This window comes from Mchenga conophoros, linkage group LG12, assembly GCF_057382185.1.
Source record: "Mchenga conophoros isolate Kocher_MC1m ecotype Shallow Benthic linkage group LG12, M_conophoros_male_GT1.1, whole genome shotgun sequence".
Classification (NCBI taxonomy): domain Eukaryota; kingdom Metazoa; phylum Chordata; class Actinopteri; order Cichliformes; family Cichlidae; genus Mchenga; species Mchenga conophoros.
The window spans coordinates 37,365,342-37,379,512 of NC_140537.1; the positions used below are offsets into that span (position 1 = coordinate 37,365,342).

The window sequence follows — 14,171 nt, forward strand, 5'->3', positions numbered from 1 at the left end:
TATTGTGTTTATCTCCCAAAGCTGGAAAACTCCAGCAGGTCCGAGTTGTTGAACACATCAAACATGTAACCGTCAGCTTATGGTCAGAAACACCAGAACAGTTTAAACTCAGTAAAACAAAATGACCAAAATCTTAAAGTAAAAATAACTTTTTGAAGCAGAATTTGCACGTGCTCACTTTGTTTCTTCTGCTCTGCGATTGGCTCGTTCTTGTTTTTATCCTGGTGGATGAACCTTAGTGAGTTGGCGGCGTGTCTTGAAAGCTGCTTTTCTAAATTAAAGCTGATATTTTTTGTACTGATTTGAATCGACCCCTGTGCACATGCTTTTTACGTAATGCTGATTTTCTTTAAGATGAAATAATAAAATATGTACAAATGAAACAGTTGTTGCCATTTTTGGGCAACAACCCAGAAATGTTTGAACAAAGAGCCTCCAGACACCCCAGAATCAATGAAAATAGTTCAGGACATTTCTGAAATCAGAATACTTTATTAATCCCAAAGGAAATTAGGGATCGACTGATCGCCAAACTATAACTTTAAGGCTGCACTACACAAATATCCCACTGTGACATTGTCTCTGCATGAAGGAGCGCTGGACTCCTCAAACAGAAAAGCTTCTTGGTGCTGGACAGTGACAGCACCCACCAGAAGATGTCAGACACTCAAGCCAGTCATGAAGTCCGTTGGTTCAGTCAGATACGTTCACACCAGCGTCCTGCTGGAGGTCATTTTGCTCTGGCAGTGCTCAGCATGTTCCTCTTTGCACCAAGGAGCACTTACTGGTCCCACTGATGGGTTATAGTCCTGTCCAGGTCTCCTGGAACGAGCTCCTTTTGTTTGCAGCAGTGGATTTGTTTTGGAGGAGCCAGACTTTAATTTTTAAAGTGGTCTTGAGCAACACTTCTGCAGCTTTCTGAAAGTCTTCAGGGTTTTTCTTTGGACTGTGTGATTTTTCCTCTCTAGTCCTGATACCTGAGGATCTTTTAAATAAAAAAAACAAACAAAACAAAACAAAAAAACCCCCACTGACGTATGAATCAATTAATCTCAGTATTTCCCCAGTTTTCTTGTAAAAGAGAAAAAAAAAGGTTGATCTGAGGACTTGTTTTTATGCCTTTTACTCCAACACTGACCTCCCTGCTGCTCATGAACCACGGTTTTGTTCACAGGTCAGTTTCTTCATTAACTGGTATGAAACCGTTCTGCAGAAACGTCGAGCGGTGAGAACAAACCCGACACGTCTGGATTCTTTAATTGGTGTTTATTGTTACATGGTAAAGTTTAAGGCACTTCAAATCTCACGTGAGCATGAAAGTCAGTACCTTGATGAAAACTAGAGAACTTATTTTACACAGAAGGAAACTGGAGTCAAACGACCACCGTATGTACAACGTAATACATCTCTGCATTAAAAACTATACTCTGATAAATATATAACCTCGTGGATTGTTAAGTAGTAAAAGGAAATATTCAAAATACTGTGATTCTTCTTTTTAAATAGATACAAATCATTTGTATAAAAGTAAAACTTCTCCAGTTTAGCTCACGCCGACGTGACACCGGGATGTCGAGGCCAGCGGTATGTACAGGATGGCTGGATCGCGCTCCATCTCTGACGCTCGCAAACATAATTAAAAATAAAATCAAATGACGAGGGTTTGGTGCTCTTTATGATCAACACTGAGCATCAAGTAAAAAAAAAAAAAAAAAAAAAGGCATATTTTAGTTTAAAGGTTGGTCTGAACTCCAGAGTTTGTGACTTTGGACACGTTTCAGCCAGTCTGTGAAGCACCAGCTGCTTACATTCATATTCAAAGGGCACTTTGGGCTCATCGTGGAGGCAAATGTGCACATAGATCAAAGAAAATCCAGAAATCTCATTGGTTGGTTGGGGAAATCCAGCAATGGGTAAGGCGTCGTGCATGAGAACCAATAGCAGCGCAGGGTTTGTGGGCAGAGGAGAGGCTGGGTTTAATCAAACATGCCCCTCCGGGTCGGACTCGGGGACGTTTTTCTGCCGAGTCGAGGCGTTCCCTAAAACACACACACACACACACACACACACACACACACACACACACACACACACACACACACCAGATTATTAGGAAGGAGGTTCTGAAATGTGTGACGAAGCTTCCATGATTTGGTGCAACATTAAAATAGCGACTCACTGGTGACTGGGCTTTGGAGAAGTTGACGTGAGCATAAAGCAGCACTGCGATGTCCTTGTGTCCCGCCTCCAGAGCTATGGACAGAGCGCTGCTCTCATCCTGGTGGAGCAAACAAAATAAGTCAGCATGACCAAAAGAACAGCATCTACACACCTGCAGTGCTTCTCTAATGTTTAGAAACCAGTGGGTCCAACATTACAGCAACAAAGTTCTTCTACACAACTCACACTGTCGCTGAGCGTGGCGTCACAGCCCGGCCGGGCCAGCAGCAGCTTGACGATCTCGACGTGGCCGTGCTCGCTGGCGCACATGAGCGCCGTCGAGCCCTCGTCGTCCTGGATGTTGACGTCGGCGCCGTGAGCCAGCAGAGCTCGAACCATGTCCATCCTGCCGTGACTGACCGCCAGCATCAGCCCCGTCTGGCCGGCCTGCGGCGGGGACAAAAGCACGGTGAGCAAACCCGACGCTTCCGGCCTCCACGCCGACGCGTTCGTGCAAATATCAACTCTGAACTAAAATGGTTTCATTAAATGGAGAGCTCTGATCACACAGCTGCCGTTTTCAATGAAGCCACACAAACATCCACAGTATCACAGCACAGCCAGTACAACTGTACGGTGGGCGGAGCCTGGGTGAAGCAACGATGCATGGTTCAGGTAAAGAAGGAACAATCATCCAGATGATTGATGTTACTGTTTATTCATGATCACAGGATGCAAACAATCCTTTTCTATATTTCAACATGTTTGAAAACTCTCCTAGAGGCAGTTCGACGTTGGTTTGTGTTCATCAGCACACATTGTGCCACAAACACACCGAGTGGCACCAGGTCAAAATCTCTCCAGCAGCTCTGAGAAGCTTTGTCTGGAAGCAGTCCACGCTAACGGGTCGTGTTCCCGCTGCATCGTTCCCAAACACGACTCCAGATCAAATGTTCAGTATTTCACAAACTTAAATTTGTCTCACTTTTAAAAGTCCAGGCGTTACCTTTCTCCACCACACGGTGTCACTAAAGTGCAATTTTCCCACTTCAGCAGCTCCAGAGGTTTAAACTAAACTCTGTTTAAACTTCTGCAGGCAGTCGTTCATCGACTCATGTTTAGCTTCATTTGTGCATTTCTGATTTTTTCAGTAACGTTCCCGTTTCTGCTCCGTCCATCGTGCACGTTTCATTTCTGCTTTTGCTTCGTTTGCTTTTTAGGTCGCAGAGCGACTCTGCTCTTGTCTGGCCATCGTGACCTTCGTATTACTGCTGCGACCTTTTGACCTCCTCTCACTGACCTGACTGGCGCGTGCGTTGACGTCACCCTTGCCGAAGAGCTCCTCCACAATACGCATGTCCCTGGGCGTCTCCACGGCTGCGAGCGCGGCGAGCATGATGGGGGTGTATCCCGCCTTGTTCTGCTGGTTCACATTACACACGTCTGAAACACACACCAACACAGACAGTTTAAAACTTCCAGAAGGTTGGACAAAGACATTTTTGTCACTGGTTGTCTCGGGTTGGGGGTGTGGGGGTCAGCCTGTGACACTGACTCGTCACCGTCAGTCAACGACGTCACAGACGTGTCAGCACGTGACGCTTCTGTCAGTCGCTTCTCCTCGTGAATAAACAAAAAGGAAACACTCGAGTCGTACCGTCTGCTCCTCCTCACACTCTCTACAAGCTGAACACGCCAACATGGAGGGGGAAGAAACCCGTCAGAGGCCGGATGGGAGCGAAGCGAGCGGAGGCCTCAGCTAGAACTGGGACGGACAAAGGCTACAATGGGAGGAGGGGGCGGAGACGGCGTCACGGACACAAGGACACAAAAGGCCGAGGAGACAAAAGGCCTTCAGAGCAGCGAGTGGCCGCGACCTCATCACAGTCTATTGAGCCTCCGCGGAGCTCGCTGTGTGGGAGCGTCAGCGAGGACGAAGCTGTCGCATTAAAAAAGAAAACCTTTTCCTGTCTTGAAGCCCAAATGTGAGCGTCTGTGTTGTCTACGTGTTCTTGGTGACATTTAACTCACACGTGCAGATTTCCTGCCCGGGTTTTAAAATATATTTTCTCAGGTTATGAATTAAATCTGTTTCATGAAGTTTTACTCAATTTTGATCCAGTGTTTTTCCTGGAGATCCACAGAAGATATGGAAATGCAAACAGACCGTTTCTAGTCCTGCTGACTGGAAGTCAGTCACTGCCACCACGTTTAACCACTCTTTATTACAACTCTGAGTCCAAACAAGCCTCGAGCCTGAGAGGAAGGCGGAGGAGCTGGAGGAGCCCCCTCCTGCTGTGTGGAGACAGCACCAACCGAAGCCGTTTGTATCCTTGTATCCTCACTTTCAGTGTTTTCCTTCATCGTCTTCCAGCGTGAAGCCGTGTCCCGCCTGCATCTGTGGCTCTGCATCACGAGGTCACTCAGCTGCCTTTGTGTCAAACTATCAGATAATTATTTTGCTGTTAACAGCAGGAGCTGCGGGGACAGAGAGGGAGGATCCTCCTCGACTGTCAGGACGGAGGAAAAAGGAGGTGAAGCACGAGGAGAAACCAGGAGGACAAAAAGGTGAAATCTGACAATCGTGACATCTGAGACGTTTTATAGACAACAAATAAAGACTGCACGTCCCTCAACATGAACGTCTCACTGCTCTGTGCCCACATCAAGTTAAATAAAGTTTTTTTTAAGTTGAACTTCATCCTACCCGCAGCGCTCCACCAGTGAACGAGCCGAGGACTTACAGGATGGACAGACGGTCTGCTGTCTTCAGTTTTTACATTTAGAAAACAAACACAAACAAACAGTATAAATGGAGAAGAAGAAGTTGGAGGCGGGAGATGAAGCCCTCCCTCAGCAGCGCCTCTCCTGGGAGCCGATCGCTTCAAAGCCGCCTCGCACGAACGCAGCTCTCACCTGCATCCAGCAGCTTCTTCACCACCTGGAAGTTTGAGTGTGAAACGCTGTAGTGCAGCGCCGTGTTGCCGTTGCCGTCGGCCATGTTGACGATGTGGCGCAGCACGGCGGGAGAGAAGTCCGTGAAAGCTCCCAGGTAGTCCTCCACCATGGCCGCCACCGCCGCCTTCTGGCTGGACACGCGGAACCACTCGTGCTGCACCGTGTTGAGACAGCCTCTCTGCACAGACAGGAAGTGACCATCAGCCCAGCTTTGGGTGCACAGTGGGCGTGTCACACTGAATCCACCGTGGTGACTGGTCAGCGCTGCGCTCCAAACCACGTTTCATGACATCGTTTAACAAATAGCTGATCAGATTCCTCACCAGGTCTTTGTTGGTCACAGCCTTGGAGTCACTGAGGTGCGACTTGAGAACGTCGCATGCAGCCAGCATCTTCTCGCTCAGCTCGTACCTTTGAGTCGAGGTCAAACAGACGTCATTCTTCTAATAGCTTCAGCCTCATCCTAACACAACTGATCAAATTTACAGACAGAAAAATATCATCATGATTTCATCTTCTATACTCGCCTCTCTCTCGTCTCCTGCTTCTCTGAACTTTCCTCGTCATCCTTCTTGTCCACGTCCTCTGCTCCCTCGGGCTGGAACTCCTCCCTCAGGCTCTGCCCCTCCACTTTCTGGTGTTCCTCCTTTCCTCCGTACCCCTCCTCCTCCTCCTCGTCCTCTTCGTCTGACCCAGAGGAGCTGCTGTCCTCTGAGCTGGAGTCGTCACTCGACGTAGTCTCGTATCTGCGCCACGAGGGGGCGACAGAGGTGCAGAAACAAAGATGTGAGTGCAGATCAGCAGCTCGGGTTTCATATTTGCGAACAACACTAACGAGCTCGTGAGGCTCTGCGTCGACGCAGCTGAGCAAACGTGAGCCCTGCCACCTTTGACCTCAGCCGGGACACAAACACTGAAAAACTCTCACGCTGCAAACTTCTGATTAAAAACATTCTCACCCTCCGTTCACCCCGACGAACTGCAGGTTCTTCTTCGTGCCGTTGGAGTCGGCTCGGCCGTCTTTCTTCTTCATGATGGATTTCAGGGTGCTCTGCCCTGCAGGAGACGCAGAACATCGTAAACCAGAGCCGACAACATGACACATAATCCAGAATCAACTTAAACTCATCTGATAAATCGAACAGGCTGCTTTAAAACAGGGCTGTGTGTTTATCGTTAATAAAAAGCACCATGTAGGCGCGCTGTTATATCCAAACATGAATAGTTCATCGATACATAAAAAAGGAAACCCTTCATCATCACAATATGACACAAAGTTCAACTTCAGGAAGCGATGAGGACGGAGCGAGGACGACGACAGAGCGACGACGACAGAGCGACGACGACAGAGCAGCAACGAGGACGGAGCGACGACGATAGACGGAGCGACGGCACCGCCTGCGTCGTTTCCTCCTGTTGTCACTTTGATTTGCAGAATGCTTTTGTTTCCTGAGCGACAGAATCACGTTTAACTGCCGTCATGTGATGATTGTGTGTTCACATATTTTTGAACACTGCAGATATTCAGACGTCACTTATGAACAAAGATACATTCCTCGTCAGGACTTCATCTCAAACAGACCCTCGTCACTAAATTAATAAACAATAAGATTAAATCAGATCTCTGACATCTGTAAGCTCCAGCTTCTATATTTCACCTCTGTTCATGAGCGCAGCGCCCCCTGTTGGAATCATGTTAAACAGCTGGACTATTTAGGCTCCCTTTTGTTTACAGCCGTGTGTGGCTGAGACAGTATTACAGGACTGTGACAGACACACTTATCTGGAGTTTATGCATCATTAAAATAAGACCATTTATGTTTCCGTTATTTATAGTGTGTAAGGTGAGACTTTTCGGAGTGCAAAGTGTTTTTCCTTCGTCGTTTCCGTCTCTTTCCCATGTTTCATCACGATCCTCCTCATAAAATCATCCCTCCAACTCTCCTCCTGCATAATTAACACACCATGTAACTAAATAGCCCATTGAGCTGGTTACAAAGAGCCAATAACGCCTGAATGCTCCACTAAAAGTTCTGACATGATCGAGAGCTTTGGCAGAGACGAAAGCAGCCATTAAGTGTCCGTCTCATCTGTCCGTGAGGCGCTGGAAGCCGACTCAAAGCCCGAAGTATCTCAGTCATTTTAAGTAGAGGCCTCGAAAACCGAAATACCAGCAGAGCGAGCCAGAAACACTCAGCACATCTGCCAGGACTTGCCTCCACCGAGGGGCCTCCTTAACGCCGCGGGGAGTTCATGCATCAGCATGCAGGAGCTGCATGTGTACACACAGGCGCGTGCGCTGCTCATTAGCAACAGAGTCGTTCAGCACGCTTCCCGTGTTTTGACAGCTGGGAGTGAGAGTGGCGCGAGCCGCTCGTCGGGCCGATGACGGCGCTCGTGGTGGCGTTTCACACGTCACCTGGCGTCTGCGCGAGGTAACCTCCTACAGTCAGCTCAGGTGAGGTAACGCGCACCTTACAGCAGCCGGGTTGTGAAAGAAGCGTTTGAATGTTCTGCTGAGGGGCCGTCTCTACAGCCAGCAGACCACTGCCTAAACATCTGGTCAGATAACTTAGGAAAACATCTGCTTCACGCTCCAGAGCCTCGCTCTTACTGTTCTGGCGCTCTGCTTCTGCACAGGAACAGGAACTGAAGCTGAAACAGTGACTTCAGCTCGCAGTGTTTATAACCCTGATAAATGGACTCGGGGGCCGAAGAAGGCAAATAAGATGTGTTTGACTCTCAAACTGAGCAACAGAGTCCAAAAAGCACGAGCTGACAATCTGATTCATGTTCCTGGGTCACAGAGCATCAGACATCAGCCCGTCTGCTGTGGAGGGAAAACCTTTGAATCATGTTAAGGTTCCGCACTTGACCATAAGACGTAGCAGTCAGGTGGGTGTGGCTGCAGCACCAAAATAAAACTGATTGAGCTAAAAGCAGAAGCAACACAGATCTGGGAGTCTATGATACTCGAAACCACCTTCAGCCTCCAGACCTCCATCTCAGAACCTGCAACCTCCACAGTCAGGACAGGGGTACATTTACACTGTCAGAGGCGTGGCCTGGAGCACTTTTGGCTGTCCAATTAGGATGAAGCTGTAGTATTTTATCAGGAAGTTCATTAGAAATAACGAGCAGGCGTCTGTGGGATGCCTCAGAGTCTCTGGACTAGCCAGACTTGTTAGCATTAGCTCAAAACTACCCACAAAACAAACAGAAACTTCAAGATGTTGATTCCAACTACAGACGGCAGTGGCAGGTCCATCTTTTATATGCAGCTTGTAAACTGCAGCGCTCTTAAAATATTTAATATTGGAATAATAATAACAACAATGAGCTGTGTTGTTGCAGTCGCACCATGCAGCGCTGTAGACATCTGGAGGTCCATGCGGCTCTTCTGCTCGGCCGCACTGATCTGCTGCTGCGACGGCGTGTTCGCAGGCGTATCCGCTGCTGTGAGGTCAGGTGACTTCTCCACGTGCTTTGCCCCGACAGACGACAGCTGGAGCTGCTGACTGCTCTCTGACAAGGGGAACAAAAGAAAAGGTCAGGCAGGTTTAGACATTTTGAGCTCTGAACGTTCACTTTGTTACCGTCTGAAACGACAGAGCGCCACAGAGGCGAGGAGCGATTTGAGATCCAGTTTTCTAAATCAAGACAGTTTTTCACTCCTCTGATTTGAAGACGGCAGCATTCAGTAGGAAAAAGGCTCTTGGTGCTCCAAGGAGCAGCATCAGCCGTGACTTTAATGTAACTGTGTGCTGAATGTTGATGGCAGGAGTAAAGTCACAAGAACGGAATAAAAACAAAAGAGGAAACGTGTGATGACATCGCAAAAGAGGCCAGAAAGGAGCACAGAGTCGCCGCGTGCTCATCTGCAACAACGTGTGTTATGTAAGGGAGAAGGAGCCATGAATCAGCATCAGCAGGGAGCTGTTAGTGAAGGCAGGGCGGCCCGCAAAAACAACAAGTGGAAGAATGGTGCGACATTACTGCCTCCTGAAAGAAATGAGCTCATTGTTGGTTCAAGTCCAAAGGCCCTGCCACATTTTTCAGGGTCACAGATCAGCACGGCCTGTCTGATCCTATCAGGATTCTCTTTACACGTGTGTGACAACCCCACCCCCTAAACTCCAAACCAGCACCCACCCTTCAGTCCTGAACTACACCTTGATTCAGCTCATTAGAACACTGACATGCATACAAATGTGTCTGAGACGAGCAGCACTCCTCCAGGGCTGAAAAACCTGCAGTTCCTCTAATGACCACTTGAGGCAGTCCCCATAGACTCCCATGTTAAAACTTTAACTGTAGCTACTGCAAACTTCACATCACTCAGCTGAATGTCGACAGGTTTGTGCCGTCACAGCTGTCTGTAACCCGTTTAGGCCCATCGGAGCTTAAACGTAACATTTTTAAATCCTGGTAGAATTGCAACCACATAAGCTGGCGCACTTTTTTTGTATATGAAACTGGAGGAGTTGAAATTGCATAACATGCATTCAATTTTTTTCCAAATGGCTTTGCAAAAAACAAACAAACAAAAAAACAAAACAAAACATAAAAATCGCTGCAACAACAAAAACATAATAATCCTGAAACACGCTTTGCCAATCTGATCAGCTGTTTGCAGCACTTCCTACATCAGCGCAAACCATCGCATGTTCACCATCACCTGTCAAAACCGGACGTGACGTCATGTTTTGGGGAAACGTAGTTTTTCCTTGCAGCGCCTCTCAAAGGTTTACTGTGTTTATGAAAGTTCATGCCTTTCTGTACAGTTTCTGGGAGGCTTAATTGACCTGTTGGAAGTAGATTCTCTTGATGCTGTTTTTTTATAATAGTTATTTCGTTTTTCCTGCAGTTAATAAAAAAACATTGTGTATCTCAAAAATGAAACTATGAAGACACTTGAAATTTCTTTAAGTAGAAACATGTGTAAAAAAAAAATAAAATCCTTTTTTTGTAGTTTATTGCACTTCTTTTGCAATATGTGTAGTTATTATGGATTTAATGCACACACATTATTAAAATTTGGGATATAACGTTTGTATTGCTGCATAGCAAGTTGAAATACTCCCAGAAATGCCTACAGCATGTAAAAATATAAAGATAAGCACGAGGTCTGTGCTGTAGTTTTGAGTGAAGGAGGCATTTCAGTATTTTATGAATTTGTTACTTTGCTTTCATACAAACGAAATAATAACTTTAGGTTTGGAGGAAATGCTCGCTTTCAAAATGGAGAAGCAAACATGAAGAGGATGAAATGGAAATCACATCATCTCTGTGACAGCGGAGCAAACTCCATCAGCTGAGGACGATCAAATGACACGATCGTTAGCTACAGAAGATCCATTATCATAATGGGAGGAAAGCTCGAGTCGGTCTACATGTCAGACTCTAGTCTGATATAATAAATAAACAGTACCCTCACCTTCTTTTGACTCCGCCTGCAGCTTCAGGATGTCCTCGGCGCTCCCGTACTTCATGACTGAGTTGATGGATGACAGTGTGCTGACCAGCTGACTGTTGATGACCCCAAACTGGGACTGGGGCTGGCCGAATGCCTCCGCTAGCTCAGTATAGTTCTCGGCCAGCAGCATTTGCTGCTCCTGCAGCAGCTTCTGCACGCGCTCGATGTAATGGTCCAAGCTGACGCCACCGTGCGCCTGCAGGGCGGCCGGATCAGCGTGCACAGCGGCCGGCGCAGGCTTCACCTCTGCCGTCTCCTGGCTGCCGATGCTCGCCACAGACTCAGCCGGCTGGGAGGGGCCACATGCTATGTTTCTGGTTTTTAAACCAACCAGGAAATTCTCATGGACGCTCACTGGCCCCACCCCGCATTCTTTGGTTTTAGTTGAGCTCAATTTGCCGGGCAAGAGCTCCACGTCCGAGATGGTTCCAACGGCGATCGAACGCATCTTTGCCGTTGAGTGAACGTCTTTGACGAGTCCTTCTCCGGCAGCGACGGTCCGGGTTTCTGTGACCACCGTGTTGGTTTGCTTATCTGATGTAACCGACTCCATGTGAGTGAATGAGTCTGAGAGGACAGCCTGCTTCGTGTTCGTGGACTTGTGTGCAACTTCTGCCTCAGTGCTGGTCTCCTGAGTCAGGAACTCAGGAGCCGCCGTGACTCCAGAGTCCACTTGACTGACACGGTCAGTCTCAGTTCCTTGTGACACCAGCGTCTTGATGGGACTAACGATCACATCCACCGAACAGTCTCCACAGCCCACGGATCTCTGCTCTTTGCTGGCTTCCATCGCGGGTTCACAGAGGGTCAAGCTGTCCACCAGCTCCTCTGTGTTCACTCCCACCTCACAAACGCTGAGCTCTACGCCTACCTGCCGATGGCACGTCTCCACGTGCCGTCCTACACACTGGTCAGACACCTCCATCTGTTCGTGCACCACCCACCGGTCCATGGGGATATCCGGTCCTGTGGCGACGCTGTGCACAGAAGGCTGACAGGACACTCCTCTAGTCAGAGTCTGTGGACTTTTAGCAGTGCTAACATGGCTGAATTCCAGATGTTCGCCCACTCCCTGGCTGCGTGTCTGGACTTTCGCCTCCACACAAGCGCTGTACATCTCCGGCCTGACCATCAAACCTTTGTCTGCTTTTTTCTTGTTTGACCCACCGGCAGCTTGGAGCTCCAGTTTCAGCTTGCCCATCTCCATCTGATGAGTGGTTTCTTTGAGCTGCACCTCCAGGCGGTAGATCTTCTCCTTCAGGGAGTCGATGGTCTGCTGCTGGAGCTCGATCTCTTTCTCAGCTTCGCTGCTCATGCCCAGCATGGCCTCGGTGACGCCAACTGCAGTGCTCCGGATTTCCAGCCGCTCTGTAGACACCCCCGCGTCCCGAAAACAGCGTTCCTTCTCTGGCTTTCTTTGGGTGGCTGGAAGATTATTCATATTTTGATCAGTAACTATGCCAACAGACTTTTGGTGGGCCTGGTTCTGCGTGAGGTTTTGAGGCTGATTTTCATTTGCGTTGTCCTTGGAAGTCTTCTCCAGTGCTTGGACCTCAGCAGCCAGGCGTCTGAACTCCTCCAGCCTCTGAGCGCTCTGCTCCTGGGCTTCTGGCTCGATGATGTGCAGCTCCGTTTCCTTTTGGATGGGGCCCGGGTTTTCCATTTGGTCAGCGCAGCCTACACTGTAGGAACGTTTGCGGAAGCCGCCAAGACCTTGACCTTTTGATTGAGCAGCCAACTGTCTTTTCTCCTCCTGCAGAACGGCAATCTTCACCTGCAGGATGGGAATGGTTTTCACCTGCTCTTCCAGCTCTTTCAGCTTCTTGAGCGCCACGACCATCTGCTCCCGGATTTGCTGCAGGTGTAACGGGCTGACGTTCGTTACCGGGGTAGCCACGCCAGAGCTCATGGGGCTGTGGCGGATGGAGCTGCCCCTGGATGGTGGGTAATAGGGGTTATACTCTCCGTTAGGGAGATGACCGTTGATGGGCAGAGTCTGATAGGTGTTGGGAGAGATCTGGCTTGTGCCTATGGAGCCAGAGTAGGAGGACAGCGAGCTGCTGGAGCCCATACCACCGAAGCTGGCGAGACGCCGGCGGGGCATCGGAGGCTCGCTTAGCGGCTGCAGAAGCGCACGCTCCTGCTCCAGCCGACGGCGGGTCTCCATGAGGGTCTTCTCCACTTGAGGGTTGTGCCGAGGGGCAAACCTGGGCGACGGCGGGGGGAGGAGCTGTTTCTGCTCTGCAATGCTTGAACACGGCTGATGCAGAGGCACCTCACAGGCTGCCCTGGAGAGGGTGGGGGTCAGCGGGGCAGCGGCCCTGTTGGTGAAGAAGACCGGGGACTGTTTGCCGTCACTGTTGGAGGAGGACAGCGAGTCTGTGGAGGTCCATTCAGCCTGAGCGCCGACCCCGCCAGTGCTGCCCCGAGGCACCGCCGAGGGTTTGGCCACTTTGGGCTTCCTCTGGATACTCAGCTTCTTAATAGTGTTGCCCCTCTCGATGTCGTCAACATACTTGAGGAAGTCCAGGTCTAACTGATAACCATAAGGAGTTTCAACATAGTAGGGGGCCTCAGAGTCCTTCTCGTCTTCTGTGCTTGGGCATCTTTGTCCTCTTTCTGTAAGAGAGACCACAAAAATGTATTAGTGTCGCTTTAATGCTGGAAACAGACCGATTTATAGACTCGTACATACTGAGAGGATCTACTGAGCAAGTCTGTGACAGTGTGAGAGTCAGGAAAATCATTTATCCTGTTAATTTGAGACATAAAATCACAATAATCCCACTCTTACATATACATAGATCTATGCACATTTTATTCAGCCACATGGTAAAAACAGGAGGAGGAAAATAAAGAGGACAAATCCACAAATCCCAACAGCTTCATCTGATCCAACTCTTAACATGCAGGTATTTTCTTTGTTTACACAGAGTTAGTCTAATGCTCGCAGCACACTGCCGGCACCTCTGGCCACAGACGGTCGTCATCATTTGACAGAGCGAGTACAAACATCTCAAATTTCTCACATCTCTGCATCTCACATAGTTTGGGTCCAACTAAAACATTATCTGCCAAAATAATTAGCACTCAGGCTTTTCCACAAAAGCGGCAGGAGATTTAAAACAAAATTAATCTGTCAAAGTCGGCTCACCGAGGTGTGACGAAACCAAAGGTTCAAAGCTGTGACACAAACAGACCGTCGCTTCCAAAGCTCACATAAGAAAGAAGGCAAAGGGCTCTGAGAGGCGACGTCAATATTCCCTCGTTCAAAATCCATCCAGTGTCCACGTTTTAGCTGTTACAGGCAGAAGTGACCACGAGCTATCACCCAGTTAAAAGAGCAGCTACGGGCCAATCAAAGCTGCTTAAATCAAAGTCCAAACTCCAACACTTCCAGCTGAAAATGCCCTCCGTCACAGCCAGGCCGCCGCATTCACACCGTGTTGGCTAAATACAGAGGCTTGTTCTTGGTATGCCTGGAACTCTCAGTGACTAAAGCAAACACAGGCTGGAAATAAACAGCCCTGCTCTTTCCTTCCAGTCCGCCCAGCTCCTTTCCATTCAGCAACAGGAG

The 14,171-nt window shown here is 48.7% G+C and overlaps 1 protein-coding gene across 3 annotated transcripts in view; it reads right to left on the reverse strand.

Moving 5' to 3' along the window:
- Nucleotides 1-1,247: 1,247 nt before the first annotated feature.
- Nucleotides 1,248-14,171, reverse strand: part of kank1a (KN motif and ankyrin repeat domains 1a) — a 48,947-nt gene continuing 36,023 nt past the window's right edge. For all 3 annotated transcript variants that reach the window (XM_085295603.1, XM_085295604.1, XM_085295605.1), the window contains 10 exons: nucleotides 10,556-13,213; nucleotides 8,479-8,643; nucleotides 6,078-6,174; nucleotides 5,646-5,864; nucleotides 5,442-5,529; nucleotides 5,077-5,296; nucleotides 3,461-3,603; nucleotides 2,407-2,607; nucleotides 2,180-2,278; nucleotides 1,248-2,039 (listed from right to left, as the gene is read on the reverse strand). In XM_085295603.1, coding sequence (XP_085151729.1) covers nucleotides 1,977-2,039; nucleotides 2,180-2,278; nucleotides 2,407-2,607; nucleotides 3,461-3,603; nucleotides 5,077-5,296; nucleotides 5,442-5,529; nucleotides 5,646-5,864; nucleotides 6,078-6,174; nucleotides 8,479-8,643; nucleotides 10,556-13,213 — 3,953 coding nt within the window. In that variant the 3' untranslated portion in view covers nucleotides 1,248-1,976. The remainder of the gene's footprint in view (nucleotides 2,040-2,179; nucleotides 2,279-2,406; nucleotides 2,608-3,460; nucleotides 3,604-5,076; nucleotides 5,297-5,441; nucleotides 5,530-5,645; nucleotides 5,865-6,077; nucleotides 6,175-8,478; nucleotides 8,644-10,555; nucleotides 13,214-14,171) is intronic.